Here is a 25,806-nt window from a genome sequence, read left to right on the forward strand (position 1 = left end):
CATTATCCCAGAAAAGTAACAACACTGGCTTTAAGCTATAATGTGTAAGTACTAACTTCTATTGCACAAAGTTCAGGCTGCTGCAAGTTCCTATAGGCACCATGTGTAGACTGCTTTCACATTGTCTGCAGTTGATCTAAGAAAATCTGCTACCAGTTATAAAATGTTTTGTGTTTCCCCTCCCTGGAGTTTTTCTTGTATCTGATGGATAATTGAGGATCTCCCCCATTTTTTACAGCTTTAACCCACTTTGATGTCTTTTAAAGGACAATGTCCTTTCATCCAGAAAGACTGGATGGTACTTTATCAAAATCCATCAGTGCCTTTCTTTATTCATCTGGAGGAATAACTGTTGAGTGACACAAGTCACTGCCTCTGCTCAACATTTGAGCACACCGTATCTCCACTGTACCCTGCTTCAGCTTGCTGGGAAGTGAATTGTGAATCTCTGCCCGACAGTGCAGATAAATATTAGTTCTTGTCTGGAAACATATGGAACAAATTGGAAGTGGTTAAAGGAAATTGGGATAGGGAATAAGACGGAGAATATCTTATTGCACTTATATAAATCCATGGTATGCCCACATCTTGAATACTGTGTACAGATGTGGTCTCCTCATCTCAAAAAAGATATACTGGCATTGGAAAAGGTTCAGAGATGGGCAACGAAAATGATTAGGGGTTTGGAACGGGTCCCCTATGAGGAGAGATTAAAGAGGCTAGGACTTTTTAGCTTGGAAAAAAGGAAACTAAGGGGAGATATGATAGAGGTATATAAAATCATGAGTGGTGTGGAGAAAGTGAATAAGGAAAAGTTATTTACTTGTTCCCATAATATAAGAACTTGGGGCCACCAAATGAAATTAATGGGCAGCAGGTTTAAAAGAAATAAAAGGAAGTTATTCTTCATTCAGCGCACAGTCAACCTGTGGAACTCCTTGCCTGAGGAGGTTGTGAAGGCTAGGATTATAACAGGGTTTAAAAGAGAACTAGATAAATTCATGGAGGTTAAGTCCATTAATGGCTATTAGCCAGGATGGGTAAGGAATGGTGTCCCTAACCTCTGTTTGTCAGAGGGTGGAGAGGGATGACAGGAGAGAGATCAGTTGATCATTACCTGTTAGGTTCACTCCCTCTGGGGCACCTGACATTGGTCACTGTCAGTAGACAGGATACTGGGCTGGATGGACCTTTGGACTGACCCAGTATGGCCATTCTTATGTTGATTGGTCACACAATTTAACTACCTTCACAAAGGTTCATCTCTGCTAGAGTCTCAGGAGTCCCTCCTTTAATTTTCCTTTATAAAGCACTTCTTCTCCTTTGTAGAATTGCCTTCACAGATCTTCACTCTTGTAGTCACACTCTTTGCCATACAAATCCAAGAGTGAGAATCTGCGGAGATAATACCATTAGAGAAGTTAAGTTATTGGTAAGTAACTTAGATGACCTTATCACTAAACACGTGTTTACCCTATTGTGCAGTACTTTTTGTTTTCTGTATGTCTACATCATGATATTTTACAGTATCATGAATTATTTGTTTAAAAAAATAGGAATGGTATAATAAGAAATTACACGCAGAACTACTGTCAAAATGTATAAATTTTTTGGACCAGATTATTACCATTTAAGGAATATTTTTCCATTAATGACCTGAATAATTTCTCTTGGAAGAAAGTTATTGCTCACTTGACATTCAATTACATCTACAGTGTAAGGTTGAGTAATAGTTGAGACCCGTATAGTGTTACATAACTATATAAAATCTATTGATACATAACTCAATCATAGCTAGATAAGGGGGACAGTACTGCAGGTATTCCCTCAAAGCAATATTGTACTTTGGGGGGGGAAGAGAGGAATTATCTGCCAGATTCATGGTCATGAATTTTTCTCTTGATATAGGTTTTATCATAGACTAGATAGGAACCTGATGAGCCTCAGACAGGGCAATGGCATAACCCTCCTCTCCCCACCATTCCCAATAACCAAAATACCGAGGCCTTGATTGAGGAAAGCAGTTACATATGTACTTAAGCCCATCCCTGGTTAGGGCAGCACTTAAGCCCAAAACTTTAATAGACCTTAAACACATGCTTAAATCCAAGCATTTGTTTAAGTTTTGTCGTGAATCAGGGGCTGAATCATATAAATTGAATACGCAGAGTAGCTTTCTGATACTTTTTCTGTTCCCCTATGCACGCAAATAAATGGTGTCTCACCTAATCACAGCTAAAATTCAGAATTGTGTATGCATCCGTTCAAATTCTTCCAAGGCTCCTACCATTTCAGCACACATTCTCCTATTTCTTTTGTCCTGGGTGCAGAATATTAAAAAGCTCCATCAATTTCATATACATATATTTTGAGGGGCAAAAGTCAACACTTGCCACAACAGAAAAAAGTCAGAAGACAAAGTCAGTCCATTAAATATACTGTACTGCCAAAGTAGTTTGCCTATTCTGTTAGAAATGAACCAAATCTGTGCTTTTTTAATAAGATTTTTTATTTTCTAAGATAATTTTATTGGTAATAAAATATGTATTCAAGCTATAACTTGACACATTCAGAATGTACATCTTAACACTATATTTTATAAAGAAGAAATGAGCTGCAGTAGTAACTGTTCAGTTCTGTTGACCATCCGCTAAGGGTATCTGCCTGGGTAGTAGCTGTCCCATACTCATACCGTGCTTTTTTTCCTTCTCATCTGATTCTTCCTGGTTCACCTGATATTCTTCAGAGCAGCCAGCTTCTAACTGACTTTTCCTTATGGGTAATATTAATTAGCAATGGCTCCTTTACAGTACCCAACTTTTCCACCATCCTGTTGGTACCTGATGACTTTCTCTGCCTTTGTTTTTCTGTACTGTTGAAATTATTTTTCTTCTACTTTGCTTGGATAGAGTAGAAAGGTCTTACCCAACCATTCTCTTTGTCTTGGATTACACACTTCCCTTTTTTGGTGCTTTAACTTTTTGCTTTTAAGTATACTTATTCCATTACTGGTACTGATTTCAGAAGCAAAACAAACCATCTGTCATGTTTTTCCTTCAAAGATCTCGGAGGAGTTTCCTAGATTCAGTTGTGAAGGTTTTTGGATTGTTTTATTTCAGTTATAACACTTTTGGCAGTAAAATATATTCTTTGGATTAAAACAAAATACCAAATCAACCAGCCAATCAACCAACCAAATAAGATTCTGAATAGGAAATAAAATCTGAAATTGATGTTTGCTTTCTGCAACAGATGTCTTTCTGTTTGTAGCTATATTTCTCTGAAATGTCATTCCCATTCTTATACAGTCTATTAATGAACTTTCTGTTTTGTTTTCTTAACTGAAATATTGAGATTTGGTTTTTCCTTTTGTGTTTTTCCCTCCCTGTTTTTTCCCACTGGAATTACGCACAATATGACTTTTTTGCTGAGAAACTAACTTTAAAGATTTGAATTTTGTGACACATCTAAAATTAAGCTGCCGCTTGTTTCTTTCCTCTTCGGCTCCCTTTCTCCTCTTCTCTGTTTCTGCAGGAGCTCATAGCTCACATAACAAGTGAATGTAAGATGTTAGGCTATTCAGTTACACACACAAATGTAGGCCAAGATAACTTAGCTAAATCTGTGCTACAATAGTGATTTGCTATTTTTTTTTCCAGCACAGTTGAATGCATTTTAAAAAACATTACTTAGGTTTTTGTCATGTTTCCTTTGCATTCCAGGTGTAACAGTTAATACATATTCTTGTTTGGATCCTGGCATACCAGTTCATGGACGTCGTTACGGTCATGACTTCTCTATTGGTTCCACTGTATCATTCAGTTGTGATCCAGGGTATAGGCTGAGCCATGAAGAGCCTCTGCTATGTGAAAAAAACCATTGGTGGAGCCACCCGCTTCCAACTTGTGATGGTAAGAATGAATTAACTAGGTATAAAAGTGTATCTATGACATGTACAGGTTTTTCTGAGACATTAGGAACTCTGATATTTAAGACTGTTTATTTTGAAATAATGTACCTCTTTGTACAGAAATATTTAATTGTAGAAGCAGAGCACAACATACAGCTCATTGAACCAGTAGATAATAGAGGGTATCTCTACATTAGAGTGTATTTTCCCTCATTAATTGATTTGCCAATTAACTTAAGGTATTTAACATGTTAGTAAAAGCTTGTCTGGACTAGAGCTGGGTGAATAGCTTTTGTGTGTGTGTGTCTGTTTGCTTTTTAAATCAGAACTGCCAGTGAACTGAAAAAAAATCAGTTTGGGTTCAACAGAATGAAAAAAAATCCAAATTTTTGGCAAATCAAAAAAGTCCACTTTGAAATATTTCATTTGACCTGAAATATTTTATTCTTGGGAATTTTTAAAGGACTACACTCACAAGACAGGAATTGTGGGGAGGGGGCAGTGCTGGTGTCCCCCATATAACAGTGGATACAAAGTGGAACAGCTTGTTGCAAATTATACCTGATAGGTCATGCGCAGTTCGAGCCTAGGCTGAGGCACACGAACAAAGTCCACAACTGCAGAGTTCCCAAAGATATTAAGTTTATTATGCTCGAGCGTGGTGCCCCCCTGCTAGTCAGAAGGGGATCCCGAATGCAGGTTATACAAAGATTATATACCTTTTAGCAAAGCATGTTGCCCTTGTGCATCGGAAACCTTAGCCAATAGACAAACCCTTTCCTTATCTACCACCTATCCCTGCTAGGTACATTCCCTGTGCTAAACTATTACTTCAACTACACAACATGGTCCTAAAGCAATGCATCAGTAACCGTTCTTATCAGGATGGGAGGCCCACATCACAAGGCCAGGAGGCAGGGAGTTAGGAACAGACAAAGAACAGAAACCGGGAGTCGAGACAGGCTGGAAACAAGGGGGAGGGTTTTCACAGGAATGCAGTATCTAAGGAGCACCCCTCCTGATGCATGATGTGCTTGCTTTTAGACAATGGTGGGCCCCTAACCAAATTGGAGTCACATATACTAACTTTTGCTTAACAAGCTTCACCAGGAGAGATTGAGATAGCCTTGCTCCAGAGTACCCCATACACTCTTGGGAGGTGGGAGACTCATGTATAAGTCCCTGTTCCACATCAGGTAGAGAGGGGGAACTGAACCTGGCTCTCCCACATCCTCAATGAGCACTTCCTCCTCCTGTGTAAGAAAAAAAAAACATCAGCTGAAACTATTTGGTCAATTTCTGTCAAATTCACAATTAGTTTCAGATTGACAAAAACTGCACTTTTCAATGAATAAATTACTCATCCAAATATTTCAGCCAGCTCTAGTCTGCCTCCCTACCCCCAAACTCCCATTTATTCCAGGATAGAATCATAGAAGATTAGGGTTGGAAGAAACCTCAGGAGGTCATCTAGTCCAACCCCCTGCTCAAAGCAGGACCAACCAAAACTAAATCATCCCAGCCAGGGCTTTGTCAAGCCAGGCCTTAAAAACCTCTCAGGATGGAGATTCCACCACTTCCCTAGACAACCCACCACCCTCCTAGTGAAACAGTTTCTCCTAATATGCAACCTAGAGCTCCCTCACTGCAACTTGAGACCATTTCTCCTTGTTCTGTCATCTGCCACTACTGAGAACAGCCTAGCTCCATCCTCTTTGAACGCCCCCTTCAGGTATTTGAAGGCTGCTATTAAATCCCCCCTCACTCTTCTCTTCTGCAGACTAAATAAGCCCAGTTCCCTCAGCCTCTTCTCATAAGTCATGTGTCCCAGAGCCCTAATCATTTTTGTTGTCCTCCGCTGGACTCTCTCTAATTTGTCCACATCCTTTCTGTCATGGGGGCCCCAAAATTGGACCCAATACTCCAGATGTGGCCTCACCAGTGCCAAATAGAAGGAGATAATTACTTCCCTCGATCTGCTGGCAATGCTCCTACTAATGCAGCCCAATATGCCGTTAGCCTTCTTGGCAACAAGGGTGCACTGCTGACTCATATCCAGCTTCTCATCCACTGTAATCCCCAAGTCCTTTTCTGCGGAACTGCCACTAAGCCAGTCGGTCCCCAGCCTGTAGCAGTGCATGAAATTCTTCCGTCCTAAGTGAAGGACTCCGCACTTGTCCTTGTTGAATCTCATCAAATTTCTTTTGGCCCAATCCTCCAATTTGTCTAGGTCACTCTGGACCCTATCCTTACCCTTCTACCTCTCCCCCCAGCTTAGTGTAATCTTTGAACTTGCTGAGGGTGCAATCCACCCCATTATCCAGATCATTAATGAAGATGTTGAACAAAACCGGCCCCAGGGCACTCTGCTTGATACCGGCTGCCAACTAGACATCAAGCTGCTGATCACTACCCATTAAGCCCGAAGATCTAGCCAGCTTTCTGTCCACCTTATAGGGTACAAATGTGGTTGGGTATCCATTTAATGGGTAATCACTTAACTCCAGGTAAAAATTCAGGTAAAGATACAACTTCAGAAATAGCTGAGATCTAGAGTCACTTTGTTTGTGTATGATTTCCACAAGACTGCATTTTCCCAAATCTCAACATATTGAATTCTTCATTGCTGTGTATTTGGACTATCACTAGTCTATCACTATCACTAAACCCTGTGTCATAAATATAAAGGGAAGAGTAACAACCTTCCTATATACAGTGCTATAAAATCCCTCCTGGCCAGAGGCACAAAATCCTTTTACCTTTAAAGGGTTAAGAAGCTCAGGTAACCTGGCTGGCACCTGACCAAAAGGACCAATAATGGGACAAGATACTTTCAAAGCTGGAGAGGTGAGTGGGGAAGTTTGTTTGTCTGTTCTGTGTGCTTGCTGGACACAGATCAAGGAAACAAGCAATCCAACTCCATTAGAATTAGTAAGTACTAGCAAGGGAATGTGTTAGCTTAATTTTGTTTTGGCTTGTGATTTTCTCTGTGCTGAGAGGAAGGTGTATTCCTGGTTTTTCTTTTTGTAACTTTAAAGTTTGGTCCAGAGGGAAATCCTCCGTGTTTTTGAATCTGATTGACCTGTAAGATTAGCTTCCATTCTAATTTTACAGAGGTGCTTCTTTTACCTTTTTTCTTTCTCATAAAGTTCTGTTTCTTTTAGAATCTGATTGGGGTTTTTTTGTGTGTGTCCTAAAAAAACCCAAGGTTGGTCTGTGCTCATCTTCTTTATTCTCAAGCCTCCCCAGGAAAGGGGGTCCAGAGGCTTGGGGGAATATTAGTGGGGAGTAGGAACTCCAAGTGGTCCTTTCCCTGAGTTTGTCTAAATCACTTGGTAGTGGCAGTGTTACCTAATGCAAGGTACAAGAGAGAATTTGTGCCTCGGGGAGTTTTTAACCTAAGCTGGTAGAAATAAGCTTAGGGGGTCTTTCATGCTGGTCCCTACATCTGTACCTTAGAGTTCAGCGTGGGAAGGGAACCCTGACACCCTGATTCCCATTCTGGCAGCCTGAGCATCCATCCATACCACCTCAGAGTTGATGATTGTGTATATGGATGTGAAGTCAGACAAAAACAACATGTTTGAATGGCAAATTCAAAGTGATGCCCAGTACTACATCTGATATTTTGTATAAAAGATCTTGTTTTGAAACAAGAGCTGCAATGAGCTCCCTGTCAGATGAGAAGATGGTGTTCACGTGTCATTTTCACTGTGTGTGTTTTTCAGCAATTAACTATTGTCTCAGCCTGGTTATTGCATTGGGAAGGCCTAACATAGTTCTTATCCCCTCTTTCTTGACTACATTTGAGGTATTTTTCAGCATTAGTTTCCTTTCTTTACCCCATTAGTAAAAAATATTTTTATGAGTGTAGAACATCTTGTATAACAGTAAGCATTATTAGAAGAAATCTGCTAGGTTAGCATTAGGGTCTGTTCAGCAGAAGTTCTGTTGCTTACTGTTACGTCACATGTATATAGCAGAAGTCTCTACTCTTATTATACAAAATTGCCCATACAGTTAATATCTGCTGATATTGGATAGGAAGTAGAAAACTCAGGATTAAAGGTTAATTAAAATAATAAAGAAGCTAATTGACTCATTAATGCCTGGTTTATTATGAAGAAACTTATTGCATTATTCATGATCTTCCCTATTGCAGGTTTTGGTATATATCAGGTTGGCACCTCACTTTTTTAATTCAGCAAACAACTCAGATTTGAAGCTGAGATTCATTTGGAGGTGCCATGAAATGTTGATCTTAAGGATTTGCATTGATGAAAGGGTGGGTGACAAGCCTCCTCTCTGAAGCTGGCATTCTGTAGTTGTGGGATACACTTCATAATAGGGTCTCTGAATCACAGTTGCACTCTCTGAGTCAAGAGCTGTAGATCACCCTTAGCTCACAAAACCAGAAAAACTAATTTATGCTGACTAGCCCCCATATACAGGGGTAATGTTTTCTTAAGCGGCTAGGCACTAGATGCTAACCATCTAAAACAAACAATGTTAACATGCTCTGTGTGAGTAATATACTCTGTTGTGCAATAACCTTACACATTGTGATACATTTCTTCTTCAAGATGCTGAACTAGCATGCAATTCATCAAGTAAATGAGATTTTTTTTTCTCTAGAGCACATTGCAGTATTGAGTGTATTTATTCTAGTAAATTTAATCAATTCATGGTTACATTAATTCAAATTTAATTGCTGAATCTTTAACTTTGGAGTGATTTATAAATAGGACCAGGTCTAGACTGGACCTTAGGGAAGTGAACATTTGCCCTGTGGGCTTGCATCAACAATGCTTTGATTTAAACCGTACCTTTCTGGGGAGAGAAACTCCTGTAGCAACTCTTCCCATGGAGTGTGTGTAAATATTCAGAGTAAGGAGAGGAGTCGGTAGCAAAATATCTCTGCATTGGCTCCTCTTCGAAGTAGAAGAAATCTGTTGGGTGATGCCCTTCCTGTTCGCTGGAAGAGAATAAATTATAAAGATTACAAGTTTGGCTGATGAAGGTAACACTGTTGACATAATATACTTAGACTTCTCTAAGGTGTTGACTTGGTACAGCCTGACTTTTTGATTAAAAAACTAGAATAATATAAAAAATAATATTGGCACACATTAAATGGATTAAAAATTGGCTAAATGATACATCTCAAAATGTAATTATAAACTGTGAATCGTTATCAAGAGTTTCCAGTGGGGTTTCCGCAAAGATTGGTTCTTGGCCCTACGTTATTCAACATTTCTGTTAATGATGCCGAAGCGAAAAAAAATCACTGACAAAGTTTGCAGATGAAACAAAAATTGGGAGAGTGATAATGAAGACGTCAGAGCGACCTGGATCGCTTGGTAAACTGAGTGCAAACAAACAATATGTGTGTTTTTAATACAGCTAAATGTAAATGTATATATCTCGTAAAAAAAGAACGTAGGCCTCACTTATAAGATGAAGTACTCTATCCTGGGAAGCAGTGATTCTGAAAAAAGATTTGGTGATCATGGTGGATAATCAGCTTCCAGTGTGACACTGTGGCCAAAAAAGCTAGTGCAGTCCTGGGATGCATAAATTGGGGAATCTTGAGTAGGAGTAGAGTGGTTATTTTACATTTATATTTGGCACTGGTGCAATCACTGCTGTAATACTGTGTCTTGTTCTAATGCCCAGAATTCAAGAAGGATGTTGATAAATTGGAGAGGGTTCAGAGAAGAGCCATGAGAATGATTAAAGGATTAGAAAACATGCTTTACTGTGATAAATTCAAAGAGCTCAATCTGTTTAGTTTAACAAAGAAAAGGTTAAGGGGACACTTGGTTACAACACGAGGTACAAATATTTAGTAAAGGGCTCTTTAATCTAGCGGAGAAAGGTATAATACTGGAAGTTCAATTTAGACAAATTCAAATTCAGACTGGAAATAAGCCATAAATTTTTAACAGCAAGACCCATTGGAACAATTTACAAAGGATCATAGTAGAGTTGTAATCACTGACCATTTATTACTCAAAATGGAATGTTTTTTTCTAAAAGGTATACTCTAGGAATTATTTTGTGGAAGTTCTCTGTCTGTTATACAGGAGGTCAGAATAGAGGATCACAATGGTCCCGTTAGGCCTTGAAATCTATTAATAATTTAGCTTGCATATTACAACTTTCAGTTCTTCCTGTTTATTCCCCATTTGCCTTGTATCGGTGTGTAGATGTTCAGCAAATTTCCCCCAGTGTATTCCCTCTTTTTTCTCCTTTGACCCTATTGTGAAGTTTATGTTTTCCTCTCCCCAACTAGAAGTCCTATGTCAGTGTTACTTTTTTTTATACCTACTTTTTGGCTTTTGATACATAAATCCTCTGAACTTCGGTTAAACACCCCCTCACTAGATTGAAAAGTTGGTGTCAAAAAGGCTCTTCCCCTTCTTGGTCAGGTAGACCCCATCTCTTCCCAGAAATCCTCCCTCCTGGAACAGCAACCCATAGTTGAGGAATCCAGAGTCCTCCTGTTGACACCATTTGCACAGCCATGCACTCCTCTCTAGGATGTGCCTCTCCCTATCTGAAAATACCACCTGTGCCCCCAACCCCTTCACCCTGTCTTGCAGAACCCTGTTGTCACTGCTGATCTACTGAGGTTCATATCTGTTGGTAGCATTAGTGTCCATATAACTGAATAGCATGGAGTAGTGGTCTGAGGCAGAGGTGCCAGAACTGGGGGAGAGGCCAGGGGAGCCATGCCCACCCCCCACTTTTAAAAGTTTGCAGGCTATGCTCACCCACTATTTAACATGGGTGTATTTTGGGGGACAGAGGTTGCATTGTCTCCCGAACTGCAAGCCTTGAGTAGGCATGGAGCAGCTCAGGCAGGGGCTGCACTTTGTGATGGTGGAGCTGATGATCAGCTCCCCTGCCATGAAGCACAGCCCAGGCCCATGGCACCATCTTTTTCCCAGTGGGGTTGCTGAGGTGGGCCTTAGACCCCCTCCCATTGCCATGAGGCTCAGCCCCTGTAAGTGTCCCCGCTCCTGTTCCTCCTCTTTCCCCCAAGGCCCTGCCTCCTGACCAGGCTGGAAGCCAGAGCCGGATTGTGATAAGAGCTTCCCAAGGAGCCCGGGCCACTGTGGGGAGCCCTGGACCCTCCACCTGCCCTGGGCGGAGGACTGGGTGCCCCAGAGCAGACCCGGGCTTGTGTTTCTGCCCCCAGGGCATGTCACCCAGGCTAGGTGGAGGGTCTGAGGTTCCCCTCAGCAACCCAGGCTCCCTGGGCGGCTCTTACCACAGCCTAGCTTCGGCTTCTGGCCTGGCCAGGAGGCGGGGCCATAGGGGTGGGGCCTCAGGGGAAGAGGAGAAGCAGGGGGTGGGGCCACAGAGGGGGTGGGGCTTTGTGCCCCCCCACTTCTACCAAGGTTTTGGCACTCCTGGTCAGAGGGAAAGATGAGCCTTGACAGTCTTTCTGTAACATCTTGGATGCAGCCTCCAGTTAGGCAGCACACCTCCTGGGATGTTAGGTTAGGTTGGCAGATGGGTTGCTTTGTCCTCTTCAGAAGGGAGTCCCTAACCACCACCAACCTACTTCTCCTTCTCCTGGGTGTGGTGACCTCGAACCTCTCAGCTTTGTGAGCAAATGGATCCTTCTCTTTAGCCACTGGCTCTGCTCCTCTCCTCCTGTTGCCAGTACATCATATCATGTACTGGGAGACATGGGTGTGGGGTGGAACACTGTCTACTGCCCAAGGTGGCCAGCAGCCAGTCTCTTCAACGCAGAGCAGCTGGTTCTCCTTCCCATTCTTATGGCTTAATAGTCTCTAGTGGACTAGCATCCTGGATGTCTCAGTGTGTATCCTGTCAGTGAAGTCCTTGTGTTCCTGGATGTTATGCAGATGAGTTCTCTTACCTATTTCATGTGGGAGTCCATCAACAGATAACTCTCATACCAGGTGGTTCCTCCTGCTGAGCTTTCTTTGGCAGGGACATGCAGGCCACATTTCCAACAAATCAAGACCAAAGTCTGTGTTAAAGCCTCCATGATCGGGATACCTGTCTGACCAGGCCCCCCACAGATACAGACAGAGGAATTGCTGGCAGTGGTGTTGGTGACTCACTGTTTTCCTCACATTGTAGGCTCTTCCTTGTAGAGGATCTGTAAATTGAAGAAAAATACCTACTTCCCTGGCTTCCTCTGCTGGTGAACTTAGCTGGCTAACTTCCTAAGTCTCCGAACTGCCTTCATCTCACAAGCCACATCATAGTGCATATACATAAGGGAGGAGTTAAGTTTGCATGGACAACCTTAATTCTGGCATTTCCTAACTTTGCTACCTTAGTAATATTCCTGTAACATAAGGGTTTGTATGTGGGTAATATTATATATGTAACACACACACACATAACGGCATATATCAGGTTTCAGAGTAGCAGCCGTGTTAGTCTGTATTCGCAAAAAGAAAAGGAGTACTTGTGGCACCTTAGAGACTAACCAATTAGTCTAGGATAGTATGCATCCGATGAAGTGAGCTGTAGCTCACGAAAGCTTATGCTCAAATAAATTGGTTAGTCTCTAAGGTGCCACAAGTACTCCTTTTCTTTTAACGGCATATAAAGATACTTCTGAAGAGCACATTTTTTTTTACTTTGATTGCATCATCTTGTACCTAATAGCATATATTTCCATACATTTTTCATAAAGACAGCAATTTATTCTGAGGAGAGTATTTTCATATCTCCCATACACAGGACCTGATTCTCTAGTGTGCTGCAACAGTTGTATGCTGGTGCAACTCCACTGAATTAGATGAGTCACGCCACTATAAAACTCTTGTCAAAGAGTGCGGTATTAAACCCACAGTCTTTATCAGGCCATAATTATCAATCCTCATCATTGGCAACCCAGTAATTTGTGGACTCCAGCACTATGTGGCATCAAATTCTAGATGGCCATTGTGAAAATACACGCATACAGAAAAATATAAAATGAAGAAGTTGACTCCAAATTATGCCCGGATTCTGGCTTCCATCAGGTCAAATATCCCTTTTTGTCAGTTAGTGGCTGTATCTCTTCTATATCAATACAGCCAGAAAATCCATTATTTTTATTTGTTCTACTGTGTATATATAGTAATGTGTGAAGCACGCATCTCAAAATATAGTATGGGGGATGCAATTCAATCTTTTACACAATTAGACAAAAACTGGAAACAATGCCATAGATAGATAGATAAAGAACAGCCATTCAAAAAGGTTGTTATGTCTCAGAGGAAGAGTTAGATTATCCAGTATCTCCTTTCTCTAGTTTTACACTGATCACACTCAGACCATTCCCATTTTTACCTAATCCACACACTTACCTATGGAGGTGAATGTATTCACCTGAATTTTCTGTCCATAATCCCGTCACAATGACTAGCCATTAGGAAGCATCTTTTTCTTCTGACAGAGGTTCTCAAGCATAGGCGCCGACTCCGTGGGTGCTCCAGGGCTGGAGCACCCATGGGGAAAAATTGGTAGGTGCTCCGTACCCACCGGCAGCTCCCCGTCCCCCCACCCCGCCCCAGCTCGCCTCCGCTCCGCCTCTGCCTCCTCCCCTGAGCACGCCGCGTGCCTGCTTTCCCCCGTAGCTCCCAGCGGTTGCCGCCACGAAACATTTTCGCGCAGCAAGTGCTGTGAGGGAGGGGAGAGGAGGGGGAACGCGGCGCGCTCAGGGGAGGAGGCAGGGCCAGGGAGAGGATTTGGGGAGGGGTCCAACAGGGGCAGAGAGGAGGCGGAGTTGGGGCAGGGAATTTGGGGAAGGGGTTGGAATGGGGGCGGGGCCGGGGTGGAGTTGAGGGGGTGCTGGGGGGCAGCGGGGGGCGTGAGCACCCACCGGCACCATGAGAAGCCTATGTTCTCAAGTGTTTTCCTGTATAGCTATTCTAACAGAATTTAGCCTTAAGCTGTAACAGTATAATATACTAAAACAAACAAAACAATGTAGACACTCTAGTCGAGTGGTGGGCTACCTGCGGCCTGTCAGGGTAATCCGCTGGCAGCCTGTGAGAAAGTTTGTTTACATTGACTGTCTGCAGGCACGGCCGCCCGCAGCTCCCAATGACCGCGGTTCACCATTCCCGGCCAATCGGAGCTGCGGGAAGGACAGTTGGAAGCAAACTAAGGAATATTAGTGTTAATATATTCTTTAAAACCCTAGTTATTTTAAATATACTTTTGTGTCATCTTGAGGACAATAAAATTTAAATTTACCTCTAAAATGTTTGTTGACTCTGTGAACTTCCAGGAATTGATTTTAATTATTTAAGTTATTTATTTTAAATAACACTGAAGCTCTAGGATAGATGAACTATAATGGAAATTGGAGAAAATGTAGATTTTTTTGGTAAACTGTTCACAGTTTTACTTATCACCTGTAAGGACTGTAGTAATAAATAGAGTTATTTGGTACTAAACACCAGATTTTGCCCCTAGTGATGCTTAAAATATAGCAATGTATTCTCCTGTTTCATCATAACAAAAAAATGCTAATAAATGTTAACTTTAATTCAACGTTACAATTAAGAATAAATGTTGCTCCATTTGATCTTCATTTACTTTAAAAAAATAGAGAACATCAGCAAGAAATATTGTTGCAGCCAGAGGGAGTGCATTTAATGTTTATATTGAAAACACACAGATGGCCCAAATTAATTAACAAACATGATTTTGCAGTATAGTGGGTAACACATCAGAGGAAGGTGGAAAAGAGATTATCCTGTTTTTGTTGATGGATTGGTAAAATAAAATTACATACGCTAGAAAGTATATTGCTGATAGTATGTACATATGGCACCTGCCCTAGCTGTGGTGGTTGACAGGTTCCCTGACCTATCCTCGGTTTATTCAGGAGCAGTCCAGTAACAGAGCTCTTAAGTCATGGGTACTCCTCCATTTCTGAAGGAGTTTGTTGGGAACTCCCTCCTGAAGTATATCTTCCTGAGTACCTCACTGGCTGCCTTTAGAGCAGTAGTTCTCCACTAGGAGTCTGGGACCCCCTAGGGGTCCGTGAGCAGGTTTAAGGGGTCCACCAAGTAGGGCCAGCATTAGACTCTCTGGGGCCCTCGGCAGAAAGTCGAAGCCTCGCTGCATGGGGCTGAAGCCTAGGGCCCTGACCCCGCCACCTGGAGCTGAAGCCTAAGCCTGAGCAATGTGACTTCACGGGGGTTCAGTGGCATGGGACCCCAGGCAGTTGCCCTGCTTACTACCCGTTAACACCGGCTCTGGCTTTTATATGCATAAAAACAATTATTGTGGCATAGCTGGGCTGTGGAGTTTTTATAGCATGTTGGGGGGACGCAGAAAGAAAAAGGTTGAGAACCCCTGCTTCACAGTATGCTGCAAGGCCAGTCTTTTCTGGCTGATATGTCCGTAATCATTTGAGGTCCACTCCATTGCCTTACCCCCTCAGACATTCTACTTTTTCCTCCCATTTCCTATCACATTTCTATCTTCTGAGAATGGAGGACATTTGGTGTTGAAGTGGTTTGACTTGTGTGGCACTGAATTTATTTGGCTATTTGATCTAGCTGATGTTTAATAATTGGCTTTTTAAAATATATTTCCCTTTCTTTCACAGTGTGTGAAAGTCCCTTTATAAATAGGTTGTTAGGTTAAAGTTAAACATATGATTAAATGTTTTGCTGGATTGGGGCCTAAATGCATTTCCATTTTCTTATTTTCATCCTATAACTCTTCCTTATGTCTCTGGAACTTCTTTCTCAATGTTCCTTGCAACTGTTAACATTAATAATCATTTGTAGATAGTTTTTTCCTTCTCTTACATCTCATTTAAGGCAAGCTATGTATATTTATTCATCTTATTTGTCATAAGTTGATCCTACTAACAAAGGTGTTTTTTTCTTTTGTAGAACACTGGTGCTTACCTCTATTTTTTTCCTTATTTACTTCTCTTTCCTGCTGCACTATAAATTGGAGCTCGATAGATTATTTCTCCATCTGTGGCTGGTCTCTTCTTTGCTACCACCTGCCACTTACAGAATCTTTTATTAATTTACTTCTGTATGTGGAAATGCTGAGTGCTATAAGTTAAAAGGTAGACACCAGGTTTATTCTCCCTAATACTATGACATTCAATTAGTATGAAGGGCTGTTGTTCTTGCTTACCTCTTCTATTCTGCATTGTTTGTGAACATTTTGTATTAAAATACATATTTGTTCATTCTCTCTACTAAAAATTGCTGTTCTTTCTGTTATTTTTACCTCCACAGAGAGGCAAAATTACCTGCTTCTCCTCACATAAAGGCCCACTCTTCACCTTTGGCTCTTCTTTACTGGGTACATGATGGCAAAGGTGACATCTTTGACCTCTGTCTACTCTCTCCACAATCTGGGAGTGGACTTGAATTACATCAGAGTAAAACTAGTGTAACAGAATGGAGAATCTGGTTCCAACAACTCACACACAGACACCATAGTTTGTAAATTCTCCGTGGTAGTTTGAGACTGTAACAAGCAAAATTTCAGACGTGGGGATTTTGTCCTTAGAGGGATGTTAAACCAGTTTTGAAAGCCTGACCCCTCAGTCAGACCTAAATTAAAAAATGCAGGAAAAAGAGAGGCGAGAGCATCTAAAGAACAATGCTACCAGATTTCTCTCTCTTTAACTGGTCCTATAACGAGATGCAATAAGGCCCAGTGTCCCAGCCTAAAGGTGGGTAGAAAGGAAGAGATTTGCAGTCCATCTCCCTTTACCTTTCAGGGGTAAAGTATTAACCACCTAGCACCTTGTCATAAATATAAAGGGAAGGTAACCACCTTTCTGTGTACAGTGCTATAAAATCCCTCCTGGCCAGAGGCAAAACCCTTTCACCTGTAAAGGGTTAAGAAGCTAAGGTAACCTCACTGGTACCTGACCCAAAATGACCAATGAGGGGACAAGATACTTTCAAATCTGGAGGCGGGTGGGGTGAGACAAAGGGTTTTGTCTGTCTGTGTGATGCCTTTGCCGGGAACAGATTGAGGATGCAAGTCCTCCAACTCCTGTAAAGTTAGTAAGTAATCTAGCTAGAAAATGTGTTAGGTTTTCTTTGTGTTTTGGCTTGTGAAATTCGCTGTGCTGGAGGGAATGTATATTCCTGTTTTTGTGTCTTTTTGTAATTTAAGGTTTTGCCTAGAGGGATGCTCTGTGTTTTGAATCTGATTACCCTGTAAAGTATTTACCATCCTGATTTTACAGAGGTGATTCTTTTACCTTTTTTCTTTCTAATAAAGTTCTGTTTCTTTTAAGAACCTGATTGATTTTTCATGGTTCTTAAGATCCAAGGGATTGGGTCTGTGTTCACCTGTACCAATTGGTGAGGATATTATTATCAAGCCTTCCCCAGAAAAGGGGGTGTAGGACTTGGGGGGATATTTTGGGGGATAGGACTCCAAGTGGTCCTTTCCCTGTTCTTTGTCTAAAACACTTGGTGGTGGCAGCGTTTTACCTAATCCAAGGGCAAAAACTTTGTGCCTTGGGGAAGTTGTAACCTAAGCTGGTAGAAATAAGCTTAGGGGGGTCTTTCATGCAGGTCCCCACAATTGTACCCTAGAGTTCAGAGTGGGGAAGGAACCTTGACACACCTGTTGCAAAGTTGAAGTGAAACCCAGAGTGAAGGGTTTCAGATCTGCCTGATGGTACATAGAAGCATGGCAAACTTGTGAGGAACAGTTTCCAGCCCAGAGGTGATTGGCCCCACCCTTCCTCATGACAGCAATGATGTTGATGAACAAAACAAATGATAATTATATTCATAACAAACAAGACGAGTATATGAATTATCCAAAACACAAGAAGTGAAGCAACAAGAATCTTTGTCACTTAGAAACAGCAAATTGTTTTGAAGAAAACTCTTACGAATGGCAAAAACAAAACACAAACAAAAAATCCAAATCTCCACAGGGGACAACATCCTAAAAAAAGTAATTTATTTTGTTGTGACAGAATTAATACAAGTCTGACATTTTACTTCATAGGTGATTTATTTTTCTGCAGCTATACTGAGAAAAAATGTTAATTTCATCCAGTGACTTCTGCTTTCCCTTTATTCCTTTTGTTTGTTTGTTTGTTTGTGTGTTTGTTTGTTTGTGGGTGTTCATTTTGAACAAAACATTATACCTACCTAAGCCATATGCTCTGATTCAGATGTTTGTATCACACATATGAAAAGAATAGCCACATTTTATTAGTGCATTATTTGTACACACACAATAAACAGCATAATTACAGAGAGAGCACCATTATTCCTTTTTGAAATAAGGACAGATAGAATCAATTACTGGGAGTACTTTCTGTGATCTCTCTCTCTCAATCCCCCTCTTCCTCTCTCTCTCAGCCTGGCTTATCTAACATATTTGGTAATCGGAACAAAAGATTCTTTGAAGAATGTGCAAATATATCTATCTATTTATTTATTTATTTATTTATTTATTTATTTATTATTTTAATCTCTGTTCTCTGAAAAAGAATGAGACCAGTCATGTTTATGGGCCTTTGGCTGTTTGCCCTGTTATTAGGACTAGTGCACATCTTATGTTTCGGGATCTGTCAATTTGACTTTATTGTGCTAGAGATTTATCCCTTGATGCTTTTGTAAGCCATCTGTTAGCCTTCATATAGTCACACAGAGTGTCTGCTGGCATGTCACATACGTTTTGTTGTCACCTGTGTTCTCAAAACGTTTTTTTATGCACCCACCTTGTTTGTTAGGCAGCTTGCTGTGTATACAGACTCTGCACACTTCCTAGTGTTTTGGTATTCATTTTTAGTGCACAAATATCTACAAGTGTAAAGATGCATGGCACGAATTATCAGTGCTGTAAGAGAAGAGTGATTTCCCGCATAAACAATGGCAATTGCAGTATAATACAGGATGTCCAAAAAATCCCTTTTGATACCTGTGCCTTAGTGATCTGGCATTCTATCTTGTAAATGTGTGAAACACCATTTGAACACATGGATATGGATCTTGTCAGCTATTTGATCATGTGTCCTTGTTATTCTGAGAATATAGGATACATTTCTTGGCCATTGTGCTAAATTCCATTCCTTGTCGCTAGTACTTGCATATAAGATTTAGTATGTATGTCACTAGAATAATGTCAGAATCCTAAAATGCTGTAAAATAGCCAGGGAGGTCAGAATGGTTGTGTACTGTCATAGGGCATATCTGCCCTGTAACATCATCTGCTGGCTAATTGTGGTGGTTCAGGTGCTCCCTGCCTTAGGTTCCCTCACCCAGGTTTTCTGTCTCTCCCAGGAATTCATATCTTTCAGCCCTTTGGCTGGGTTACTCTGAGTACAATCCCATTTTGATGTACCAAGAACAAACAAAAGGTTCTTACACTCTACTTGGGGGTCTTGACTTTGATTGGCTGGTGCCCATATATAAACTTCCTGCTTCCTTTCTGATCTTATCTGAGCAACAAGCCATTGCCTATAAGTTGCTGTGCGGACCCTGCTTATTTCTGTCTTTCCATCTGTCCCTGCCAGCTGCCTGGCTGCGTCTTTCCCTTGGATTGGCTTTTCTGGCTTTGGACCTCTTGTGTGAAATCTGACCACAGATCTAGACCGCTCTTGACTTGCCTGACCTCTGGGCATTACATAGAAATGCACAGATTCACTCTTGGTTATATAGGGATGGGAGTGGTCAGGGGAATTTTCACTCTGGTTCCATCTTCAAAAGTGGCATTATAGTCTGTACTGAATCCAGTAGTCATCTGTCAGAGAGGCCTGAGTGCTAGTTTAAACAGAAGTTTGGTCAATGAGTAACATTACTGATTCTTAATGCTTGTGGAATGCCAGTACAATATTTACAAAAATAAATAAATCTCAGCTTTAACTTACCCAAACCACATATGAGAGCACACAATAAATGAACATTACCATAGCCTAATTATTACAAACAAATCTAATGATAGCAGGGTATCTAAAGAGGTTCAGAGTTTGGATGCTTACCCAGACTATCTGAACTGATGGAGGACGGCACAAGACCTCATGACATTCTGTTTCCACAGCAGTATCACTGCTCTTTGTCTCTGTTGCTCCTTTGCTTGCCTACTGTAGCATGTGACACTATTCAGAGCAGTGGAGGTATTACAAAAGGATGCAGAAGACCTTTAAAATGATATACAGGGTGGGATTGAATATAAATACTGCTGCTGGGATATATGTGCAAAAGACACCATAGCTGTGGTTTCTTTCACTGCCACTTGAGGTTTTACAGGGTAAAAGTAGAGTACTTATCCTGAAATTTAATAAAACTTTTATTTATAAGTACTGCATGGCTGTGAAATATTCTAAACCTGTGTCAAGGTTCTTTTGAATTCTAGTCCTATCCTCCAAAGTGCTAGCAGCCCCTCCGAACTTGATGCCAACCACAGATTTTATAAGCATACTCTCTACTCCATTATCTAAGTCATTAATGAAAATATTGAATGTTACCAGACCCAGGACAGATCCCTGTAGAATCCCATAGATAAGATCCAAGTTTGACAGGGAACCCTTAATAAAATTGTTTAAACAATCAATTTGTCCTAGAGGATAATATGGTAGTAAGTAATAGCAAATATGGATTTTTCAAGAACAAATCATGCCAAACCAACTTAATTTCCTTCTATGATGGGATTACTGGCCTACTGGATAGGAAGAAAGATGTAGATATGATCTATCTTGATTTTAGTAAGGATTTTTACACAGTCTGATGTCATATTTGTGTGAGCAAACTAGAGAAATATGGCCCAGATGACATTATTGTTAAGTGGGTACATAACTGCTCGAAAGACCACACTAAAAGATCAGTTATCAATGGTTTGCTGTTGAACTGGGAGGGTGTATATAGTGGGGTCCCAGAGTGGCCTGGTCTGGTTCTAGTACTATTCAATATTTTCGTTAATGATTTGGATAATGGAGTAGAGAGTATGATCATAAAATGTGTGGATGATGCCAAGCGGAGAAGGGTTACTTGTAATGTGTGAGGATGGGATTAGAATTTAAAATTACCTTGACAAATTGAAGAATTAGTATGAATTTAACAAGATGAAATTTGATAAAGTGCAAAGTACTTAAGAATGAAAAATCAAATGCACAACTATAAAATGGGGAATAATTGGCTGAGCAGTCATACACTATAAACCTTAGATCCTTGTCAGCAGTGTCACAAATTGAATATGAACCAACAATGTGATGCAGTTGTGAAAAAGGCAAATATCATTCTGGGGTGTATTAACAAGAGTGTTGTAGGTAAGACATGGGAGATAATTGTCCCACTCTATTCAGCGCTGGTGAGACCTCAGCTGAAGTGTTTTTCCCAGGTCTATGTGCTACACTTTAAGAAAGATATGTACAAATTGGAGAGAGTCTGGAGGAAAGCCTCAAAAATGATAAAAGGTTTCCTCCCATGAGGAAAGATGTTTTTTGTTTGTTTTTTTTTAAAGTGGGATATTTAGTTGTGAAAAAAGAAAAGTTAGGGGGGACCTGATAAGTCTTCAGATATGTTGATTGATGCTATAAAGAGTTTGTTGATCAATTGTGCTCCATGTCCACTGAAGTTAGGACAAAAAATAATGGGCTTAATCTGCAGCAAGAGAGATTTAGGTTAGATATTAGGAAACGCTGTCTAACTATAAGGATAGTTAAGCTCTGGAATGGGCTTCCAAGATGATGTGGAATCTCCATCATTGGAGGTTTTTAAGAACAGGTTAGACAAACACCTGTGAGAGATGGTTTGGGCATACTTGGTGCTGCCTGTTAAGGTCCCTTCCAAACAGACATTTCTGTGATTCTGTTTACCTTTTATGTTCCATGCTAGCTATAGCTCACTTTGTTCCTTAACCTTTCTGATTTATCCCTTCATGCTTGTGCTATTCTTTTGTACTCCTCCTTAGCAATTGGTTCATGTTTCCATTTTTTTGAAGGATTCCTCTTTGATTTATCAGGCCATTAAATAGCTCTTGATGGAGCCATATTGACCTCTTACTGTTCTTTCCATCTTTCCTCCTTATTGAAGTAGTTTGCTGTTGTGCCTTTAATATTGTCTCTTTGAGAAACTGTAGGCTCTCCTGAACTCCTTTTTTCTTTAGATTTTCTTTCCATGTGACCTTACCTAACAGTTCTCCAACTTTGTTCAAGTCTGGGGTATGTTTTGGCTTATTCTGCTGTTTTTATTTTTTTCCTTTGAATCACAAAATCTAGCGTTTCATGATCACTTTCATTCAAATAGCCATTTACCTTCATATTCACAACCAATTCCTTCTTGTTAGTTGGACTCGAATCTGAAATCATTGTCCCCCTGATTACTTCCTCTGCCCTCTGAAACAGGAAGTTGTCTCCAATACATTCCAAGAACTTACTGGAAATTTTGTATTTTGCTATATTACTTTTCCAGCAGAGGTCTGGGTAGTTAATGTCCCCCATTACTACCAGATCTTGAGTTTGGGATATTTCTGTTTGTTCTAGAAGTACCTTATCCACCTTCTCATCCAGATTTGGTCCTCTATAGTAGATTGCTGCCATGGCTTTGCTCCTGTTTCTCTCACCCTACCCCTGCATTTTATTTTCACCCAGAGACTTTCAACTGGTTTGCTTCTGACACCTTTCCGAAACTCAAATCTATATGTTCTTCATGTATAATGCAACACCTCCTCCCTTTTTTCCTGCCTGTCCTTCCTGAATTAGCTGTAGCCCTCTATACCAATATTTGAATCATGAGATTTATCCCACCAAGTCTCTGTGATGCTAATTAAGTCATAATTCAACTTGTGTACTGTGACGTTCAGTTCTTCCTGTTTATTTCCATTTGCTTTGTGTTTTTGTATAGACACCTTAGAAGTTGAGCAGGTTGCCTCACTGTATTCCAGCTTGGTGCTCCTATGACCCTATTGTAATTTACCATTTCTCCTCTCCCCACCCCCGCCCACTTCTAGTCCACTGTCTAGGTCACCTCTTTGTACACCCACTTGTGAGCTTTTGTCATCTGCCCCCTTTTAACCTAGTTTAAAGCTCTGCTCAATAGGTTGGCAAGTCGGTATGCAGAGTCATCTCCCCTTCTTGGTCAGGTGGATGCCATCTCTTGGCAGCAATCCTCCTTTCCTGGACATGGTTGGTATCCCTGTTGATACTATCGGCACAGCCATGCATTCATTTGCAGGATGCACATGCCCTAGCCCTGAACCTTATGCTCAACAAGGGGGATGGATGAGAATATAACCTGCACCCCTGACTCCTTCACCCTCAGTCTTAGAGCCCTCTAGTCACTGCTGATCTGCTGAGAGCCATACCCGGCAGTATCATGAATGCCCACAAGGATGATTAGCATTGAGTAGTAGACAGAGGGATACAGAGAGAGCCTTTGCAATCTTTCTGTAATGTCTCAGATGTGGGCTCCAAGCAGTCATCATATCTCCCTGGACATCATGTCAGGTCAGAAGATGGATGCCTCTTTCATCCTCAGAAGGGACTCCCTGACAACCACCACCCAATATCTCCTGTTCATGACTCTCTCTGCCTAGGGGCAGGTATCTCCTTCTCCCCATCCATTCGGGTCCTCTTCTGCTGTTTCCAGGAGAGCATACTGAATCTTGGCCCCAATGGATGGGGGACCTGGGTGCAGGGTGGAGCACTGTGTACAGCCTGAGATGGCCAGCAGCCAGTCTCTTCCTTGCAGAGTTGTGGTTCTCCTTCCCCTGTGGTGTTTCTGTAGTCAACTAGCACCATCCTGGATGTCTCCAGGTGCATCCTGTCAATGAAGTCCTGGTGCTCCTAGATATTATGTAGATGAGCCACCTCTTCTTGCAGCTTTCTTACCTGCTTCCTGAGGGAGTCCACCAACAAACACTTCTCACACCAACCTGTTCCCCCTGCTGACCTTTCTTTGGCAGGGACATGCAAGCCAGATTCCCAACAAGTCAAGAACCTGTGCGATGCCTGTTTGGCCAGGGTCCCACAAGTGCAATCAGAGGAGAGCTAGTAGTGGTGGTGTTAATGTGCCATGTGTCTCCTATTGTGGGTTCTTAGAGTATCTATAAGTTAAGGAGAAAACAAACAAACAAGCAAGCAAACAAAATAACTTGTACCTCCCTACCTTTCTGTTCAGGGGAACTCAGCTTTGTCTCTCAGCTGCTTTTGTATCACCAGTCACTGCTGTTAGTAATTTTAGAATGCTTTAGAAATTTTACATTATTTTCTGTGGTACTGTCATGTACAATAAAAAAGTCCCTGTTATAGTTCACCAAATACATTAATAAAGCAATTGCCGAAGCCAAGTCCTGAATCTGTATAGACACTATAACCTGTGGGTACAGAGGCAAGCTGATGTTTGTAATCATTTTTGTAGGGTTTAAAAATAGACCACAGTGATCTTCCACCTTTGTGCAACCAGTGGCCTGTGCTCCCCAGTGCCATGCTGGAGCCTCCACTTTTATTTGACAAATAAAATTTGCAGATTTTTAAAATATTGTGCGCAGATTTTTTATTTTTTTTGGTGCAGAATGCCCTCAGAAGTGCAGCATGCAGCTTTAAAGCATGGTTGAGGTTCAGAGGCGGGAAACTCTGTAAGAAGTGGGGAGAGGAGTGGAACCCTTTTGTGAAGGTACTTTGGGAAAAAAAAAACAGGGGAAAACTAGAGCAGTCAGACCAACTAGGTTTTTCAAGAAAGCATTCCAAGTTATTCCCAAACTATTTATGAAAACTGTATTTTAATTACAAGAGCTGTGAATGAGCCCAATGCTTGCCTTTGTGGATTGTTCCACTGTGATGTAAAATGTATCGGAGGTGGAATTCCATTTTGAGTGTGCTACAAGTTGATGGGTACATAATTAGAAGTGACTGGTCAGGAGTTTGTGGAAGTATGAAAAATGATAAAAGCTGAGCCTAGCTGGAGCCTACTGGCCTTTGCTGATTTTTTGAGCCAAGCACCCAAATTGCATCACCAAAATAGAGAATGAGTCTAGCTGATCTAAATGTAGCAGCAGCAGCAACAAAACAAAAGCACATCAACAAAACACCTGAACTTTGAAACATCTCAGTGCATGAACCTAAATCTGACACCTGAATACTGCTGCGTTCAGGCAAATTTTGGCTCCAGTCCCCCAAATTCTATTGCTTCTATAGACAACCAATACAGCTCCTCCCAGTCTACCTAAAACAATCTGGACCTCAATGCTTCTCGTTGCAACATCAGCACAAAACCGCTGGATTTGGCATATCATCACTCCTATGCCATTTTTCATACCATATTAAAGCCCAGAATTTGCAACTGAAATACACAGAAATGTGGTGTTGAATATTGTTTTACTATTCCATCTAACAGAAACCACTGTTGAAGCCAGCGCTGCCTATTCTGAAAGGACACTTACTGAGAGTTTGATTAGTTGAGGCTGATAAGGGAGTTTTGTGTTAATTAATTTGGAAAAGCGACTAATGTTAATTAATAATTGCAATAAACTTTTCTGAAGTATTCTATGTTAGTTAATGAAATCTAGTGACAAGGAATCAGTTGGCAGTTTTTAAAGGTCCTGGGACTAGCAAAGGAAAAAAAAAACACTTTGGATATCAAATATAATAAGGCTGAGAACAATGAAAGGGTAAATACTTTTAATTTTCAAACTAAAATGGCCCATGTAAATGGCTTTAAAAAAACTGCAGTGTTTTTTAGAGAATCTTGTACACGCCAATAGTGAGAAATAACTGTTCATGGTAACAAGCACTGTACAGAGCAATATTCTTGAGGAAAAAATATATTATTTTCTAAAATCTATAATGCCTCATCCCCATTAAAATGTGTGCAATGGGTTCCTTTCTAGACTCATTCTAAACCTTAATGTAAGGGTAATCTGCAGCTCCGAATAACAAATGTGGGTGTAGGGGAGAGAGA

General features: G+C 41.0%; 1 protein-coding gene across 2 annotated transcripts in view; it reads left to right on the plus strand.

Moving 5' to 3' along the window:
• Positions 1-25,806, plus strand: part of CSMD3 (CUB and Sushi multiple domains 3) — a 1,174,472-nt gene that overhangs the window by 709,263 nt on the left and 439,403 nt on the right. For both annotated transcript variants that reach the window (XM_037892097.2, XM_043539165.1), the window contains one exon: positions 3,723-3,911. In XM_037892097.2, the coding sequence (XP_037748025.1) occupies positions 3,723-3,911 (189 nt within the window). The remainder of the gene's footprint in view (positions 1-3,722; positions 3,912-25,806) is intronic.

The sequence above is a fragment of the Chelonia mydas genome, chromosome 2, assembly GCF_015237465.2.
Source record: "Chelonia mydas isolate rCheMyd1 chromosome 2, rCheMyd1.pri.v2, whole genome shotgun sequence".
Lineage (NCBI taxonomy): Eukaryota > Metazoa > Chordata > Testudines > Cheloniidae > Chelonia > Chelonia mydas.